Genomic DNA, 20,351 nt, shown 5'->3' on the forward strand with positions numbered 1-20,351 from the left:
ATACAGTACAACTAGAGATTCAGCAGGTAATGATTAAAAAAAAGCCACAAGATTCACTCTAAATAACATAAAGTCACATGTCGTGAGCAGGTTTGGTAGAGTGACACGAAACAATACCAGTTTAGGCTTTTCTAAGGCTTGTAATGCGACAAAAGTTTACAGACGGCATTGACCTTTTAAGTTTACAGGGCGTTTTTAAGTAAGTAAGTAATAGTAATTGATGTTTAGACTGTTACTACGGTAACCACCCAGCAACAAGGAAGTTGTGGTGAAACGGGCGAGTGAAGTATTCAAATTCCACAGCAGCTCTTCAGCTGTAGGCTGGTCAGATGAAATGTAAAGGCCAGCCATTGTGATGCTTAGGGGGTTGTTAAAAAGATGGCAGCAGGGGGCATTGTGGGATACACAAAGGAGGACAGACAGGAGAGCAGGAGACTGAGACTTTGTATAAATTGTGTTCAGGCTGGGAGGGCAGCATCTCTACAGCTGCTGCAGTTTCAAAATAAGATGGTGTGTCCTTTTTTAATAATGCAAATGTAAATAAACAGCAGCTGATTCAACAATTCAACATTTTTTGACTGTCTGTTATCAGGTTTATACTAAAAGAGGACACGATTTTTAATAATGTCTGTAGTTTTAAGTTTACAGAAGGGTAAAAACCCTTAAAGTAAAAACTCAAGGTCCAGCTTTATCCAGAACTTCCAATCACGTTAAAAGGATTGTTTCAAAAGTTAAACACATCTTTATTTTAGGCTGTGTGGGAGTGAGATTTCATGAGCCATAGCCCTGCCAGTCCTAACGTCTTTACTTTCTAGGTGAATTAGATGACATACTGGGTTATCAATCTGATTTTGACAAAAGTACTCACGTAAGCAATTGTGTTAAAAACACATTTTTGATTGTTAAGTGGAAATCTTTGGGTCTGGACAGATAGTTGGATAAAACAAACATTTTTGGCTCTGTGATGAACTTTTTTAAAAACTAAATTTTGACTTTAAAATGATTTAACTAAGAAAATATTCATGTTTAGTTGCAACCCCTCCATTACTTTGCTTGATACTCTTGTGAAAATCTAAATTTAGGCTTGGTGCAGGCCACACACACGGTTGCATGTCACACTGGGTCTTTTGTGTCATCTGTTCATCACCTTCATTTGCATTACAAGGAACAGGAAGACACCCACAGCATGTCAACACACCGTCAGAGCTCTCAACGTCAGACCATATGGAGCATTTCAAAATGTCTGTGTGCTCACATACTTCACTCTCTTACCCTTCATTTTTTTTAATGCTATGTAAACATATTGATAGTCAGAAAAATACTATGTCTTTACATTATGTACAAAGTGAGTCACTAACCAGCGGAGTCACTGTTTCAGTTCAGTGTGATGGAATGTAGGAAAACGTCTACTTTCCTTTTACAATCAAGGAGTTTCTACTGGTGATGGATCGGCTACATTAAGCTTTAAGGCAATGCACTGTTGTGAGTGTTGTTGCCATCAAGGCAATGGCACAATGCAGTTTGGAAGGCAAGTGGTGTGAAATGGTCGGGACTCAACAGGACTCAATTTAACCGCAGTCTGTGCCTCTCATGTATCCCTGTTTCATTCAAGTCATGTAGATACGCATCACTTTTTATATATGGTGATAAATCAGTGATTTTTGAAAGAAGGTCGTTTAAAAACAGTTCCAGGTGTTTTGAAGGTATTTCAAGGATCCTCAAAGACTCTTTAAACCATCTGGGTTGATTAAAAATAAACTACGATTATGCTGTAATGTAATTTATGATTAGTTTTCAATAGTTTGGGTGGCAGAGTGATAAGAAATACAGCAATTATGGGCCCAAACGAGAATAATTAGGAAGAGACGTGTGGATCAGGATTACCACTTTCCACCAAATTAGCTCTGGATCTTGAGGATTCAACAACAGTCAACAGTAAATAATCTTCTTGTTAGGAATAAACCTGCCTCCTGCATAAACTGTCAGTGGCTGAATAGCGTCAGCCTACTGTAAATACTTTGTTTATTATATTATAAACAGTATATTATTGTTTTATTTTTGTCCATATCGGTGTTTTATTTTATATTCCCATACAAAATTGAGTGTTTGTTCTTGTGCCATACAAAAAGAGCAACGACATATGTAATTTCAAGCTATCTGCATAGGAAATATGGCTGAAAATCTTTTTCATCATACAGCAGAGTGAATCTTTTTTCTCCACGTGTTTAGAAAGTCTTTGAGGATTCTGGAAATACCTTTAAAACAGCACTGAGTGTTATTAAGACAATATATGAGAAGCACAATCTGGCACTGAATTATGACCAGTTAGAGCAATTGTTGCAATTTAACCTTGTCTAGAAAGGTGCAGGCCTAGAGAAAATATGAGATGGCTACATTCACAGTAGAAAAATTAGACCAGACTGTCAAAATAATCACATGGCTGATGATTATTTCCGTGTTGTTTCAGATGCGTTCAATGCTTTTCTCTCAAAGCATGAGCATTGATCGTGCATTAGCCTACAGTATACAGGAAACGTTTCCTACGTGCACGTCTACTCCACGACGTTATGGAGGAGTTCTAACACATCTACAAACTACTGACACATACACAAGGTACAACAAGTACCACGGTTGGTATACACTGGCGTATAATCTGTGACTTTATATATTGTAGTAATATTAATATATCAGGAATTTGTAAAAAGTGACATTGCGGTTTGAAACCAATTGAAATGAAAACTGAAATTTCGGATTTCGTCTACATCTTCTTCATGCAGAGCCAAATGAACATATTCGATTTTTTCTGCTGGTTCAAGGCCACTGCGATCTCTCTGAGGTACCAAGCAAAAGAACCAAAAAAAAAGCAAACAGAGCAGAGATGCAACAAAACTAAAAGACACCGTAACAGCAGCAAGTTAAGGTACAACAAAACCTGTAACCCTGAATGAAAAAGACACTGAAACTCGGTCTCAAATTGTCAGAGCTAATTAGCAGCATCATATAGTCAGTCGTGTTCAACGTCAACATCATCACAGACACTAGCATTTACAATACATAAGACAGCTAAGCAGGCAAAGGGGCTCCTGTGTAAAAATAACACAAATTTGCCATTTGTCAGTTTAGTTAAAAGAAAAAAAGCTTTTTGTATAAACAAAACAAGAACACGTGGAGCAGTTCATTGCATCTTGCTCTTTGCAAATCATAAACCTGATACAGAGTCAGCTACTGGAGGAACCTTACAAGGTGAGATAGCTTGAAGTTTTTTTTTTCCTGTCTTTTGCATGATATGAGAGGAAAAGTCTGCGCTGTAGATAGGTAAGAAGAGCAAATATCAATTTACATCAAACTCAGGGAGGAGGTCTCTGTTTCTACACTAGGTTTGTTTCATTTCCAGCCTGGTTTAGCGCCTCTGCTGGGCATCGCCGAGTCTCTAGACGGGACAGACCTTTCAGAAAAGCTACTAGTCTTACGGATATTTTCACGTGTTGAAGGTGGCGGGGGAGTCTCGCTGCGGTAGGCGCTGCGACTGGCTGCTTTCACACTTTGCACCCGGCGCAGGTTTGTTCCTTGTGGCCGCTCCTCACTAGTTTGAACTGTGGGTGACAACCTGTTCTGCTTTGCCGGGGTTTGTCGAGCTAGAAGCGAAGGGCTACGAGAAGGGGTGGAGGGGACAGATGGGGCGGCCAGCTCCTTCTTGGAAGTCCTGGAAGTTGAAGCTACAGTGTTGCGAGCAAAGCCGGGGACACTAGAGGGGCTTTTTCCAGTGAGTGTGTGAGTGCTGCTGTTCTCAGAGGAAGTTGCGGTCTGAGCTTGGGCCTGAACTTGAGCCTGGTCCTGAGCTTGGGCCTGTGCCTGTGCCAGGGCTCTCATGGTAGAGCGGCACATCTTCTCCTCGGGTGCAGCTTTGGGGATGTTCCTCAGGGGTTTGGCGCTTGGCTTGTGGATGGAAGCCTTTCTCGGCATTGAATCACGTGCCCATCTGGAAATGCCGCCCAGGACGCTTCCCTTCTGAGCTTTTGACTCATCAGGAGGCAGACTGGAGTGTCGAAGAGGTCTTGTGGTCTTCTCGCTCCTTCCTCTCGCTGGGGTGCTCTGGTCACGGAGAGGCCGGCGTGACTCTCCGCTGTCATGTGCCTCTGTTTTCTTGCTGATACCTGTCCTTGTAAGCTTACTAATGGGCACAACTTTGCGCATGCCTTGGCTCTCGTTGCTGGTCAGCGTTCGCACACCACGACCTGTGGTGGACTTGGGCGCTTTGTTAGCTTTGCCCTTTGCGTGCACTGGTTTTCTGCTGGTTCTCTGTGCATCTGTTTCCACAACTTGTTTTCCCTCAGCGGTGTCACAGCTCTCTGTGTCCCACTCCTCCGTGACAGACGGAGTCATGGATGTCGCGTCCACAGATTTCGGCGCTGAAAGCTCATTGGTTGAAACAGACTGGTCGTTGGGAGACATGGATTCCAAATTAGAGGACAGAGAGCTTGGATCTTGCTGGCTCTCCTGATCTTTGCTGGAGTCAGTCATTCTGAAATGTCCCTCTTTGGTTAGAGACGAGCTTTCCACCTCAGAGTAATCCAGGGTGACAGAGCAGTCTGTTTCTGTGCAATCTAGTATATAAAACACTGGTTTCTTATTGGATACAGAGGTGTCTAGTGGTAGGGGTGTGTCACAGGTTGTTGATGAAATTGTACTGTTGTCCTCTTCTTCTTTCTCTCTCTCAGGAGAGACTCCACCCTGTGTGGGAGGATCTAATTTCCCTTCCCAGGCTGCCTTAGGAGTTCCTCCTCTTTCTAAATCTTTACCATGTAGGAGGTTGTCCAGACTTATGGGAGGTGACCGTCTCTCTCTGTCCAAATCAGTCACCACAACATCCCCCTGGTTGACAAAGTGCATATGATTACTGTTATTGTTTGGACTCGGCAGGTCAAAAGCTTGAGGACCTCGAACTAAAGTGTGCTTCTCCACACTAACATTCATGTGGCCGCTAATTGTTGGGTTGGGAAGATGGGCGGGCTTCTGAAAGACACAAAAGGAGCGAGGCAGAGTGCTGCTCTCTGACACAGATGAGTAAATATTGTTGTTGTTGTATGGATCATTATCATTTAGCGCGGAAGAGGAAAACCTGGCCAGCGGGCTGATTGGCTCAGTTTCTGCACGTGGAGACGTCACCTTTCTGTCGCAGTCCAGCTCGCGGTTGTCGTCCTGGGCTGAGATCCAGGGTGTCGTCTTCCGCTGGATGGTGCGGCCTGACCGAGGTAGGCTGTTAAACTTGGAATAGTCAGTGGGATTCCCGGTGCCTCCAAATAGCTCAAGATATCCTTGGAGTTCTCGGTCCGCTATGGAGGTCATGGTGTGACGGTGGCGGCGGGCGCTGGAAGAGCGTCCCAGCGGGCTGTGTGGACTCTGAGCCCTCTGCTGGAAGAAGTCAAGCAGGCCTTCCTTGGTGAGCATCTCCACGTCGTTCTCGCTGCTGCTCCGACCAAATACGGCACTCTGATCTGCACTGGACCAAGCAAAACGCTTTTCCTCCAACTCTCTGAGACGACGCTGCCTGGCTGCTTCCTTTAACTCGCGGTCCGCGTTGTCCTGAGAAAAAGAGGAAGGTGGAGAAAAGTTTAGAGACAGGGACACAAATAAATGATGGTAATATCAAATCAGATGAGGTGATTTCATTTCAAGTGTCGTTATTTATCCCTGAATTCACTAATATCAGAATGGATATTTCAAAGTGTGTCTTACTTTTGTAGTTTTGTTTTTGTAGCATATTTTTATGGTCATTGTATTCACCAAAGTAATGGAGCATGCAAAACTTGCTTTCCTATTTTAGTCGAATGTTTTTGTGGATGTAATCCTCGAAACAACACAGTGTTTTGACAGAAATGGACAGAACCCACCAAAATAAAACGGAGGAAAGCCTAGATCAGTTATCATAACCAGACTGGAAAGCTCGGTTCTCCGGATCAGTGGTCCAACAACAAGTGGAGCTTCTCCCAGTAATTTGGAGGCAATGGGTGGAAGAAAATGACATGATATATTATATTCATCAAGTATTAACCATAAATAAATTAATATATTTTTTACAACTGGGATTCCTGTTGTCTTATTTCAAACTTTTAGTTGTGAACAGTCCGGTTTCAACAGCTATGATCCAACGGACGGAAAACAAGCAGCTACAAAGGAGCACTACACCGACACTGACCGTTGTATGTGTGGGTGATCTGGGTATCACTCCATCTACGTCTGACTGGCTGAGAAACGTGAGCAGGTTGTAAATAAGCAAACACTTTAGTCAGTGTTTAAACCACTAAGTGGCCGCACACGAAATGTTTTAAAAATTTCAAAATCCCTCATTTCCCAATAAACTACAGGTCAAAATTAGATCAGGAAGTCTGTTTGGATAATAATTTTACAACTAATATTCTTTTCCAAATAAACTTGGACGTTTCTTTAAATCCTGTGTAACTGTCTTGTGTTTCCTGCCCAGCCTGACTTCTTTTTAGTGATAAGTTTCAAGATCTCAGCATCAACTTGGTGAGTACAATGAGGCCCAAAAGTCTTAAATAAACCAGAATTATCCTTTTACTAAAACTGACCTTGACAGCTTTCTTGAACTTGATGCAGAAGTCCTGAAAGATTCGGAAGCACTCGTCCAGCTTAAAAGTGTCCTTGTCTTCACAGAAGAAATCGATGAGGGTGTTTCCTTCTTTGCGCAGTTCCAGCCTGCGTCTCTTCAGGTCCTGAAGCGTCTCTGCTGAACTCTGAGACATCAGAAGAACACATTTCTTATCCATAAAAACGGTATACACTTTTATGGATGTCATTATCTATAAAGCACTAGAGTCAGCAGAAATGTACAGTGGCTTGGATCCAACTTTCTGTGTGTGCGTGTGTGTGTGTGTGTGTGTGTAATGTGTTACATAACTACTGCTGCTTCACCTGCAGAAAGGGCTCCAGCTGCCGCAGGAGCTCCTGGTCTCCTTGAACCTTCTCCTCCAGGGTTTTAATGCGAACGTATAAGGAGGAAAACTCCAGCTCGATGTTTTCCACTGAGATTCTACATAAAAAAAAAACATTACAGCAGGAAGAAAATGTGCTTAGAGACAATTTTGGTGATTACATATGTAATTATACTGATCCTAAAGAGCATGACGAGATTTGACAGTATTTTGCTGAATGCAGTGTCAGACTGTCATCCGTTAAAAGGTGGAGATAGGACAACTGTGAGAAAATGCATTCACATATCCTGAGGGAGGGAGGTAGGGAGGGAGGGAGGAGTAATCTTGGCTCTCTCTGGTGCAGGAGCTGTACTGACTCCACACAGAGATGACCTTGTGAAGCTGACAGATCCTGACAGCTACCAGCATCACACTGCGCTCTGAAAATGACCCCTTAAAGTACTGCACTGAAGTTAGACGTCAGCTAGGGTAATGAGGCTGGATGTGGTTGTCAATTCAGCAATTAATAAAAATTATTAAAGCTCAAATGGTTGTTTACAGAACACTAAAGTAAAACATAAATGAACTACACACTTAAAATGTATGAATAACTAGTTTTCAAAAAAGTTGGTTCCTTTTGTCCTGCACTGTATTGTTGGCCCTGTGCTAACCTGCACATGACAAATAAACCTGAAACTTTCTGAAGTACCACATTTGCATCATAAACGTGCAACTGATCATTCTCTTTCAGGGAATTTGGCATCACTACATTTACAACTGTGTCTAAAAAACGTCAACAGTTTACCTGGATGCCCTCTGCACATCATGAAGTTTCTCTGGAAACTTGAGCAGCTTCTCGTCTTTTTTCTTTGCCTCCTGTGCAGAGAGACAAATCCAAACGTTCGTTACCGTGCACAGTAAAGTGGCATCGTTGCACTGTGAAGGACAACTCTTTGTTTGGTTATGTAAGTGCTTGGCCAGCCTCTCTTTTCGGTTTCCTGTCACCATCTGCTGTCCACCTGCCCTCCTGTGGTCTTAGTATCTGGACGCAGTTTACTCAAGCACCACTGCTGTGAAAGATTTATATAAAATGCTTTGTGGCTGACTTTAATGGCTCCACTTTATTTCACACATTTTAAGTTTGGTGTGATTTAACTGCAGTAAACAGGAAAGACTACAGGAGTAAATCACTGTCTAGTTATGCTAGTAATACCTCATTAATGTCTCCAAGCACAGTAAATTACTTCAATTCAGTGCATCTCATAGACATAGCATGCATTTAGTATTCAAAAACACCAGAGAACCTTATATTATCATTATTATTATAAAATAAAAAGTATATGCATGAGAAATTTGACTTTATGCAACAACAACAACAATCAACAATAATAATAATTTCAACAAATAAACAGTCATGTGAAGCTTTCAACAACAACAAGTAAATTTTATGCTGACACTGTGTCAGAAAAAGGTGGATCTAACTCTCTTGCCCCACTTTGCTGTGTTGTATTGGATTACATATGACAGTACAGGTCTTCGGGGTATTGTGAGCATCATATTGTATAACTGAAGCATTCCCTCACCATAGCGACAAAGTGCAGCAGGTTCATCCCAGGTTTGTTGGCCTTAGTGTCAGCCAATGAGAGGAGGGATGAGAGCTTGAAGCCCACAGCGTTGCCTGCGTAGCCACCCTGAGAACCGCATAGACATAAGTGAATATAGATGTATCTATATATTTTTATTGATAACAAATCCCATGAAAAGACTGAAATCAACCAATCAATCAAGTATTTCATTTACTAACGAGTAAAGAGTATTCTTCTGTGTGTTTAAAGTAATAGACCAACATTTAATAAATATGCTTATTTGCTGCTTAAGTATGAAACAAGAGCAAGGAGCCTATTGGCTTAATTTAGCATGGCGACTGGAGGAAGGGGGAAACAGCTAGCCTGCCTCTGGGTGAGGTTAGAAAAAGCAGGTTAGGGTTCAGGTTGTTGTATTTTCTTGGGACAGAGCCAAGCTAATTGTTTCCCGGCCTTACACCCATCTAAGCTAAATGTTTCAACCAAACGCAGCGTTTGAGAAATAATAGTTCAAAAAGTACAGAGCCCAGCATGTTAAGGAAATTACTTTGATAACATTATGTTTGTTTTTTTAAAGATTTTTGTCATAGGAATGAAATGGCTCGGGTGCCACACACAAACATTGTCTTAAATATATAAGTACAGCCTAATCCTTTAACCCAGACATTACAGAGAGTGATATTAATGTATTAAGTGAACATAAGCGTTGGACTTACAGCGTTCATGATATTTCCGGCCTGCAGCACCAAATGCAGAATGGCATGAAGCTCCTCGCAGCTCATCAGCTCTGCAGGATCAATATGAACTCAATTAAAGAATAAAGCAGATACCATCAGGACGATACTTCACTTCCAGTTACCACCAGGACACAGAGCTATTATCTTTCTGCATTTTGACCATGTGGTCTTTTTTTTAAATTAAAAACAGTCAGGATAAATGTTACACACTGTTGAAAGTTTTCATTGAACGGTGTCATTAAAGGTTCGACTTAATTTGTCCAATGCGGTGTTTAACTGACACCTCTGCAATGCAGTGAAAAGGTCACAGTGCTGTAGGAGAGGGTTTAAAGAAGAATCCAATAAGGGACAGAGAGGTGAGATGGTGTGACTCAGCTAAAATGACACAAGTTCAAGTGACAAAAACACTTCAATATTTCTCAAAGTTTCTTGGGTCAGCACAGAGAGAACTTCCAGAATAAGTTTGGGGATGTGGATACAGGCACGTGTGCTCTGTTTGTTATTTTACTGTAAGTGACACATGCACATATTTAATACAAATTAAAAAACTCTGAAGCAGCATGATAGATATGGATATAGAAGCTGAGGTAATACGCAGCACTGAAATGAAACAAAATTAGCCATAATTTGAAACTTTTATAGTAAGTTAAATAATGTATCATTTACATATATACACATATACAAAGATGACGCAGCCTTGTCTTTCCATTCTGTCCCCACATCGCTGTATCTCAGGTGACACATTCCTACTTTTTGTTCAGCGCCGCTGACAGCTCAAATATCCGGGTCACCTGTCTAAGCACGTGTGACCATGTGTGTGTATGTGTGTGCGTGTGCGGAGGTAGCCGAGCCCGCGTGTTATTACCTTTAGTGGCGACTCGAACGACATCGATCTCGTGGCTCATTACAGCAGAGGAAGGGAAGAACTCTTCGCGGAGGACTATGGCCTCGATCCGAATCTCAAACCTGTCAGAGAAGAAGAAGAGTAGTTAAATCTGTGATCACATAAATCATGAATCCCTGACTTATTTTAAATAACTAGTTAAGACTGCAGAGAAGTCTAAATATTATACTGTTAAATGTTCTAAATGACAGATGGGGAAACAACATGCACAGACACATGCATAAGTTGACATATCTTTTCATTTAAAAAGTATTTTAATTGAATACTCTCAGAGAGTAGTATTTTTTAGACAGATCATTGTATTACTTCCCCATCATACTAATCTCACCGTCATTGTATCTTTTCTATTACACAAATACTACTTTAGGGTCATGTTAACTCTTTGGAAAGAGAGTGCAGAGGTCCAATTACTCAACCTATGCAAACTTTGGTACATTAAATCGTCAGTAAATGGGCACTGTCACAGAAAAATAAATACGTATGAACACAACACTTTTATAGGAATACGTGAGAATGAGGAGAACAGCATAAGGTCGTTGGAAAACTCCCACAAAATGCAAATTTGTCCACACAAAGTTATAAAACCACGGACAGAGCAAATTATTTCTTAGTTCAATGACTGTCAAACATTTCCCTGACTAAAACAACATTATGTTCACGCCATTGAAATGAACTTACTGGGGCACCTGGATCAGGAGGTACATAAAGGAATCTACCAGTGTCAGCTTGTCTGGGTCTCCTTTAAACGCCCGAAGTTTCTTGATCTGTTGTGAAAATAAGAGAAAGAGGAAGCTCTATTGTTTACTATCTACGTTCACCGTCATTTATCATTGAGTTTTGGTGAAAGCCACACAGACCTCCTCTGCGTCAGGCAGGAGTTTCAGCAGGTCCTTGAGCAGCTCCGCTCCGTAAATCTTTCCTTCCCCATGTCGTATGTCTTCAACAATAGAGCGGTTGGACCTGGAAGATAAACAGTTTATTTCAATTAGGCTCGATGATGAATGGCACAGGTGCTCTCCTTGTAATACTTGCTTCCCCTCAATCATGTCTCATCACCTCTAGTGTCTGTAGTGCAACACAATTCCCAATTACATCACTACTATAAAAGACGACTATTAGAAAACCTTCCTCTTCGTGGACAATATCCAGTAAACTGACACTTTACAATATAATGCAACCCAGCACAGTAGTCCTGTAATAAATACCACCATTACGAGGCTTATATTACTAACTGACTGTATCAGATACATGTTTATTCAAGTCTTGAGGCCACAGTTTGTTGAATTGGATCAAATTCTGTCTGCATCACTGCAGGCGGAGATCATGGTCATTGTAACAGTAAAGCAATACTTTTGGTAGTACGGCATGAAAATATGTTTGTCACTATATAAAAGTTTCATGTATGTTTACATTTAATGACTGCTGTATGATTAATGTCTGCTTATAAAATAAAATTACATTTGCAAACCATGTAAGAGAGGATAAGACATTTAGTGTTCAAGTGTTCAAGTGAAATAAAACTGAGATGGTTTCAGGCCCATCACAGCCTTGGAAGAGCTCCAGCTGTCAGTCAACGTCATTGTTAACAAAGAAAGTGAACGGGTCTTTTATTCCTGTTCATTTTCTGCATAGACAATCTCAGGTAATTTACAGTTTATAGTACACTTCCAAGGCTTGGATAGACGTGAAACTAGCTCAACTGAACCTTTAGCACAGATGACGGGCATCTGTGTTAGAAAGTATCTGTTACAAACATTACATTTGTGTTCTCTGTTAACACTAGCATCAGGTGTTGCCTCCACATGCTTACAGAGCAGGTGTGGGAGGAGCATTTTCCCGACTCAAAGGTGGCACCAGCAGGCACCACGCAGCCTGATTCTTCCTTTTTTATTTAATGCCGGATGGCAACGAGTGACCTACTGTGCTGGAGAGTGGGCTTAAGTTTCCTACGCAGCCCCGATTCATCTGCGTTATTTTTTTTCTGTTTAATTCATTGAAATTAACACGTTAATTTATGATAATATATACAGGACAGAGGATGAATACATACTGGCGTTGACGTGAAAAAGGCACACACACAAAAATAATGACTATCTGTGATGAGGTCATTGCTCATACTCGTATCCGACTGTAAGGCTGGCAGTCAAATGTCATTGAAATACAGTGGGGAGCCATGCAAATACACCGTCATGCAAAACAGACACCTAACACACTTTTTGTACTCTGCTCCAGACGACTAACACAATGCTGAGTCCGGTCAAACACATCTCGTTTAGATTTCCTAAAATAATTAACTATAAAGAATGATGAGCTGCAGAGGCCTTTTTAGAGTAGCTGACACAGATTTCTTAATAATTTAAAAAGTTTTAAATGGATATTTCCCCAGTCAGGCACTCAAACAGTGTGGGCCTCTATCTCTGGGAGAGCAGTGTGGACAGCTAAAACACACTATAATCAAATCTGGCACATGAAGTTGGATAAGAAAAAAACTCTTCTATTTGTTTCTGTTATTCGCATCTCTCCTGAGCTTTAAAAGTATCTTGGGATCACTTAGAGCTATCGAGAAAACTGTGGCCAAATCTCTCCTCAGTGGTGCAGACAGCTTATTCCTCACTGTTGTGACCTCGTAATTCAGACTGTAAGACTTCATTGCAGCGTCCCACAGAAGCATCATAAATATACTGTACTGCAGCCGGGTGATAAACGAATAAATGAGTAGAGAAACAAACTGAAAATTATATGATGATTATGAAAATGATGTGAACCACCAGTTCTCATCTCAGTGAATAGAAGCAGACACTGGCAGCGTGGTGACACACATCAAAACACCTGGACTATGCAAGGCCACATGCCAGCAGGGTAAGCAGCTTAAGTGGGAAACAGAACACGGGTGCATCCAGACAGATTGATTGTTCACTCACTTTATCAACAACATGTCAGTGCTGTCACTTATTTTTCATAAAGTAAGGACAAGTGAAGGACAGAGGGTGCTGGATTTTTCTGATCTGACACACCTCTCTGTGCCATTTCCCATCATCGACATGACTCAACTCAACTTGTATCACATTTGCAGCTTGACTCAGCACAGCAGCAGTACCTTGACTGCTGCTGCTTTCTCTGTTTGTATGACGTGGCTTCTGTGTGCTACTGTGCACTCTCCATTACCATCACCAAACACCAGACCAAAGTCTTATTCGACTCTAGGGACTTGGATAACCTGAACCGAGATGCATCCAAAGCTGTTCTGGCGGCTCTCCTAAACATTTTATGTTGGTTTTTGCAACTTTTATTTGTCACAGACTCCACTGAGCTTTATGCAAGCCAGTAGTGAAGCAGGCGGAAGACTTACTTCTTGAACTGCTTCAGGAAAATACCCACATTCATCCCCCTCTTGGAGTCAAGAATGCTGATCTGAAAAAAACAAACAAAAAAAAAACAATGAAGAGACAAGACATCATGAGTGACACACGACTGTGCTGTAGTGCAATGAAAACACACACATGTACCCACACTCCTCCTTTCCTATAACCGCTCCCGGTTGTTGTTGTCGCTTGGGTTACCTGCTCAACCCACCACCGTCACCCTATGGGACACTGAAATTCCACTGAGCCTCATACGTGGTTTACGTGTCCCTCATTAAAACTGGCTTGTACCTCCTTCCTTGAACCGGCGACAGGTACATGTTTAAAAAGGCTCCCTCACAAGACCTAATTACAGCTTTTAAATAGCAAGTACACACTTCTGTGGTTTGAATCAAATGAGTACAGACGAGGTGGAGGAGCACGAGCAAAGAAACCCCCAGATATACACATAGAGAGCTTAAATGATTAGTTGACTGACGGAAAATGAATCAGTAAAAATATTGATAGAAAAATGTACTGTTTAAGTCCAATATTTTCTAGCTCCGACCTCTACGGTGTGAAGATTTGCTGATTTTCTCTGGATATATAATACAGTATGTTCCTGTGAGCACAAATGGTGGCACCGTTCCTCAGGCTGACCAGGTTTGAGCAGCTGCAGTCAGTTCATTGTGGGGACACGTAGGTGAGATATTCTGTGATATGAGTCCCCTGCACCTCACATAGGTAATGTTACTTTACAGGAGTCTGTAATGATGCAAGAATGCTTTTGTCCTGTTTATGAACACAAATAATTTTTTCACACTCAAAGAAAAGCTGTAACTGAGCACCGCTACCTGACTTGCCCCTGCAGGGATATCTTAATACATAGAGTTTATGTATGGTAAGTTGGTTACGAATCTGGGGCTTTCTAATCCCGTCTGTGGTGTGTTCAGGATTTGAGGTAACATATTTGCCAAACAATGACAGTGGCTGTAAGAGTTTGCAGGCATCGAGACTCTATATTTCTACCAATCAAGCTTTCTGAACCTGAGCATGTAATGACAACAAACGTTTCAGTTTTTAGATCCTCATCAGAATTCTATTCAGACCTGAACCCTGATTGTCAATGACAGTCTGCAAGATTTCTGTTTTTTTGTCTAATGACCATCATTAAGACTCCTCAGGTTCAGCAATTCTGTGAAAATGTCAGCATCGAACACAAATAAGGACACTTCTGGATCTGAATTATCTCCATCTTTAGAGTATATGGCATCCTGCACTTAGAAGCTGCTATTTCTGCTTTAAAACAACATGGTGCAGTTTGTTTTTGTGCCCTGCGGTTCATTACAGGAGATAAATATTGAAAAAGTAATCTGGTCCACACGAACAACAAGAAGAGAACTGTAGACTGGAAATAAGTTCTTCTAAGTTTTGTTCATAAATGTCTCCTACTAAAGCTGCTTCAGTATATCTGATGTCCTCTCAGATTTAAAAATGACTGTTCATCAGATCAGATCTCCATCCGTCCATTTTCTGTAATCGCTGGGGGCTGGAGCCTATCACAGTTGACTGAGGGTGAGAGGCGGGGTACACTCTGGACAAGTTGCCAGTTCATCACAGAGCTAGATCAGATCTGGATGAATCTTGATAGCCCACGAGGAAACGCTGAACTTGGGGAGGCTGCTGTCCACAGCTTTGCACCACATGAATCAAACAACAAAGGACTTTAAAACTTCCTCTCATTCCATTGGTTGAATTTAAACTGTTTAAACTTTCCTCTGATTGTTCCTGATGCTGTTTTGTAAGTGCTTTTGTGTGACTGGCTTTGTTCGTCATGTGTCAATGAGATTACCGGATTTAATAATGGTTACATAATACTGCAGATGAAAAAATATTCATATTGGCAAGTCCTGTGTGTTGAATATAATGACACCCCAAACAAAAGGCCACTTTAATCTTAAGAGGATTGATGTATAATCACCATCTTCTTAAGTTTTACAGTGTTGCTTGTGTCAGTAACAGACTCACCTCATCCTTGCTGCTCTCCTTGAACGAGCAGGATCTGGAAACACGAGATGAGTTTCCACTAGCTGGCGTCGACCCACGTAACCCTGTCCCAGCATCCTCCTGCTGCCCGAACAACTCCTCCACCGAGCGAACGTCGATCTGGTACTGCTGCTGCCGCACCGCCAGCGTCCAGATGTTGGGCTTTCCCCGTACCTTCTCCTCCGGTATCGGCTTCCAGAAGAAGCTGCGCACGCGGCGCTTCTTCCTCGCGTTGTGGTTGCTAAATGGGGGCGGAGGCGGCGGGGGTGCTCCTGGAGGTGGGGGCGGCAGGGGAGGAGGTGGGGGAGCTCGGTGCTTAGAGGTGTCGGGGGCATCGCTGAGGGAAGGTAGGGTGTCGTGAGTGTGTCCAGACATAGAGGATGGGTCGGAGGTGATGTTGGAGGAAGTGGTGCAGCTGCTTCCCTCGCTGCTGCAGCTCTCTGGCTCATTGGTTGAGGATGGACAACTCATAACAAGCATCACAGGGATAAACAGTCAGCATATGAGCTCTATGCTGAGAGAGTATGGTCCGCAAACTGAATATATCCGATTTTCAAAATGGTTTCCAAAGAGCTAATTTGTTTTCTTTCGCTCTGAAGAACATCAAAACTCTGCAGTGTACGTCCCCTCACTGCTGGAAGAAGGTAGACGTCCCTTCATCTAGTCACAATGAAGGGAGCATGTCTTTGATTCTGCATGTCCATCTCCATCACTCAGCTGGTCATCCATTGTGCCGAGCAGAAGCTTTGAAGGTTATCTCCCAGGGGGAGGAGGCTGCGGGTGGTGATGGCCATGGGGCTACGAGAGCAACAAAAACAACACAGGACAGGATTATACAGAGGTAGTCATGCATGTTGTCGTGGACAATCTGAAATTAGGGGAAATTAAGGGGTGTGACAGATCAAAAGAGAAGGGGTACCCAGTCAAAGGGGCTCACAATGAGGAAATGGCAAATCCTGTTTTTTTCTCTTTTTGAAGGTCTTTGAAGTCAGGCTGTGGGGTGTGTAACAGTCAGAGAGATTACACCCAACGCAGCTTAGCTTCTGTTACACAGTTTGGTATCATTGTCATTCGGAAGAAGTTCTCATGTCGAGGGCCGTTAAGAAAGATAATATAATATAATACAATCATATGACTTTCAACATCTCCTGTGGTGCAGTTGCTCTTGCATCAGGTGGACACTCATTGGCCACAAGGTGAAAAAGGTTTTTCATAGATTTCATAGAAGATTTTTTCAAATAAATAAAAATGTTAAATTTAAATCAAATGTGTTCAATTATTTCTGGTTTCATTCAATTAATTCAAAAGGTGGGATCAAATACGGTTAAAAATGGGGAACCAACAAAGTGGCATGGTCGTGCTAGGAATGAGACTCAACAATCAACTATTTTCAAGCCACCAACTCAAAGTGTTTGATTTGATGACCTGGGAATGAATGAACGCCAACTGTGGTGTCCTTTATCTCTTATTTAAAGGTCCGGTGTGTCAGATTTAGAGGCACCTAGTGGCAGTGAAGTTGCAGATTGCAATGAATACTTTCCCAGGCCTCACCCTCTCCTACCATCCAGCATGTAGGTAAAACTCAGGCACATCTAGAGCCAGTGTTTGCTTTGTCTGATCAGGGCTACTGTAGAAAAATGGCGGTTCAACATAGCAGCCTCCATTGAAGAGGACACGCTCTCTCTTTAGATATAGAGGGCTCATTTCAAGGTAACGGAAACACAGTGATACTTATTTTCAGGTCATTATACACTAATGAAAACATACTAATGAATATTATAATCAATTATACTCTCCTTAATCTTACACACCCTGGAAATGAGACTCAACAGTCACTAACTTTAGTATGACTGACTCTACCTTTAACTCTTCACAGGTGAACTCCAGTCAAGCGAAAAGCAACAACGCATCCAGATCTCCTGATTTAAATCAGAGGCCAATGACCGATCAGCATTCAGTACTAACTGTAGCTCTGTGTAAAGCAACCGGCAGTCTCTCATGTATTCAGCTCGGCATCATCTGTTGCCATAAGGAAGAGCCTGTTGTGTAGCAACACCATTAACAAATCAACACACCACACCAGAAAAAAGTTGAATGAATCCAACTTTCAACTGAAGAAGACATTTAATACCCAGCTCATAAACAGACATTTCCACAAATGCATTGGTTAGTCCTTAAGTTGCTTTATGCCTGGGAGGACTTCAGATTCACTCAAATGCAGTACTACAGCTCTTCAACTGCATTATAGCACCTGCAAAACTCAGCTGACAGCTCACTGTGAGGGGCGGACAGATGGAGAATCTTGGAATCTATCAGCTATCATCTGACAACAATTTAGCCTCTGGGGGCAAACTGTTGAGTGTTTCAGGGCTTGTGATGTAGCCAGCGGATATCCAGAAAATGGATAATGGAGAAAGACATTCTCTGTGGTCTGATTATTACTTTATTACACAAGATTGACATGAAAGACACATTTCTGCTGATCTCTATAAGCATATATCAGCCCCTTTGATTTATCAGTGTAGCTCTATTGAATAATTGTTGAGAAAACGTCAGTTTCAACTTCTAGTCTTTGAAAAACACCAGAGGATAATTTATTTAACACGTACACTAAGAGGTTATTGATGGACTGATACATGAGTATGGGGAAAACCCAACCAGTCTTCAAAACACGGACCAGAAGGAAAGGAAGTACTCAAGTCGCCCAGCTCTTCCATGTTATACTAATACATCCGTGACCCCTTCCCTCCTCTCTCTGTCTTTGTCAAATCGACTGTGGCTCTCAGCTGGAGGGAAACTGGTTGTGTTTCAGGACAACACATCAGTCACTGCCACAGTTGACATGGCTACAGTGATCTGATACCCTTCTTCTTCTCCTGAACAAAGAAATGAATGGTGCTTCTGACAAAAAACAGGAGATAAATCAAAAGCATGCGTGTTGATGCGGGGGTGATAATACGTTACTTCCAGCACCTTAGCGGAAAGAATTTGGTTTCAGGGCAAGCGAATTGGCTTCAACATCAGTCAGAGCTTTTGTTCAGATTCTAATAATAAGAAATATCTCTTCCAGGTGATTTCTAGAATCAACTCTCTGCTTCCTAGTAACATCTTAGTGGTAATCCCCACTCCATTAGTTAGCAGTCTTAATTGTCCACCTGATACCCAGAGATTATTACTAATTAATAAAGCAGACGTCACAAATGGCCTCATGTTGCCAGCATCACCCTGCATGCTCAGCTGTCCCGTCTCCAGAGCTGGACCACACGTCACTCATGTCTTATTCATAAGACTGTGAGAACAACTGACCTCACACAGAGTCATCTCCTTCAAACACGACTACACTAACACGTTACCGCTATGAAGAAAACTGAGGGACAAAAGGAGTTAAACGGTTTGCTGCCTCACTTCCTCTTATATTTATTATGTTCAATGCCATAAGAGGTTAAGAAATAGTCCAACGAGCATTTCAGCATTATGTTAGTGTGCTCTTCTACATTAATCCTGCCTCTTTTAAGAAATCACCCCTGTGACGGTGACTGATTTGTGGCATTTCACATTCATTTAATTATATTTCAGGGGCAACAACTAACCAACAAGGCTGTTAACTGGCTGCCTAACATGATTTACAGAGGAGGAAGCACATCTGTCACAGTAACACTATACAAAGAGGACCTGAGGGAGAGAAAGAACACTGTGTTAGAAAGTTTCCAGACTCCACACATCCACCTGCTGCCATGAAAGAACACAGACCGATTGTGGAGCTTCATCTACAGAGTCCACCTGTCGTCGACCCTGAGGCATCCCATCAGTCTTCATTAGTGACAAGGAACACCCCACCCACTGTAATTGTCTTTGATTGTTAGCAGCAGAGGTCAAAGTTAACATGAATAATGGTCTTCTAAGGCAGTGGGGGTTGGGACCTCTCCCAACGGGTCGCAAGACAGATCTGAGGTAGAGGTTCTGATGGGTCCACTTATGCCCTAGTGACTGAGACTTCAACAAAGGTCAAAACTAGAGACAAATATATCAGACTAATTGGGTCTTGGTAGGGTCCCTTTCTATTAGTGTGTGTCTTGGATCTGACTGCAACTAATATTATATGTTATTTTCATTAGTGACTAATCTACTGACCATTTTCTTGAATAGTCAGTTCAGCGTTTGAATCTTTTGCTCTGTCCAACCAACAGTCCAAAACCCAAAGATATCCCGTTAAAGTACTATAATATTAGAGTAAGAAAAACCAAAGTTTTTAGTGCATGGTATTACTTAATATCAGTATATATCAGTTTTCTGTTGATCAGCACAATAATCGTTGCGGCTTTAATGTAGATATGTCTAAAACCCAAGTGGAGTTGTTATCAGCTGTTTATGTCTCGTTCTTGCATGAAGAACTAGTTAAAAGGAAAAAGGGTGGTAAAACAAAATGGAAACAACTTTTTTGAACTTGTTCTTTTGGATCACAGCTCTTTCTTTTTGAAAATTAGTTAATGCACGTTGATTTCAGTTAGGTATGTTCTAGATCTAGGTCCAAATTCTCTGAAAACCTCTTATCTGGGGTTGCACACTGATTAACAGGATAAGATTTATTTCCCCTCTGGTGGAGCTGGTCAGAACTCGTAGAGAAACTTTATGCAATGTTGAAACCATTGAAGTCCAGAAGCTTATTTTACGTCTTTTAGGAAACATACAGACAGTTAAATGAGTTTACGCAGATGCTTCCACAGAGGGCGTGAAGGGTCATCAGATCCCAACTTATTCAAACATCAATGTGAGATTTCAGTAGAGGTCTAGAGACTTGGATTGCACTG

General features: G+C 41.8%; 1 protein-coding gene across 2 annotated transcripts in view; it reads right to left on the reverse strand.

Moving 5' to 3' along the window:
- Nucleotides 1–202: 202 nt before the first annotated feature.
- fhdc1 (FH2 domain containing 1) overlaps nt 203–20,351 on the reverse strand; it is a 29,390-nt gene continuing 9,241 nt past the window's right edge. Inside the window, exons 2-12 of one of the 2 annotated variants that reach the window (XM_010729668.3) lie at nt 15,526–16,341; nt 13,506–13,567; nt 11,014–11,116; nt 10,835–10,920; nt 10,118–10,218; nt 9,232–9,302; nt 8,516–8,623; nt 7,738–7,808; nt 6,934–7,051; nt 6,591–6,755; nt 203–5,583 (exon numbers count right to left, since the gene is read on the reverse strand). In XM_010729668.3, the coding sequence (XP_010727970.3) occupies nt 3,385–5,583; nt 6,591–6,755; nt 6,934–7,051; nt 7,738–7,808; nt 8,516–8,623; nt 9,232–9,302; nt 10,118–10,218; nt 10,835–10,920; nt 11,014–11,116; nt 13,506–13,567; nt 15,526–16,023 (3,582 nt within the window). In that variant the 5' untranslated portion in view covers nt 16,024–16,341 and the 3' untranslated portion in view covers nt 203–3,384. Of the gene's footprint in view, nt 5,584–6,590; nt 6,756–6,933; nt 7,052–7,737; nt 7,809–8,515; nt 8,624–9,231; nt 9,303–10,117; nt 10,219–10,834; nt 10,921–11,013; nt 11,117–13,505; nt 13,568–15,525; nt 16,342–20,351 lie in introns of those variants that run through there. The other variant, XM_019274886.2, reaches the window with a different exon arrangement.

This window comes from Larimichthys crocea, chromosome X, assembly GCF_000972845.2.
Source record: "Larimichthys crocea isolate SSNF chromosome X, L_crocea_2.0, whole genome shotgun sequence".
NCBI classification, from domain to species: domain Eukaryota; kingdom Metazoa; phylum Chordata; class Actinopteri; family Sciaenidae; genus Larimichthys; species Larimichthys crocea.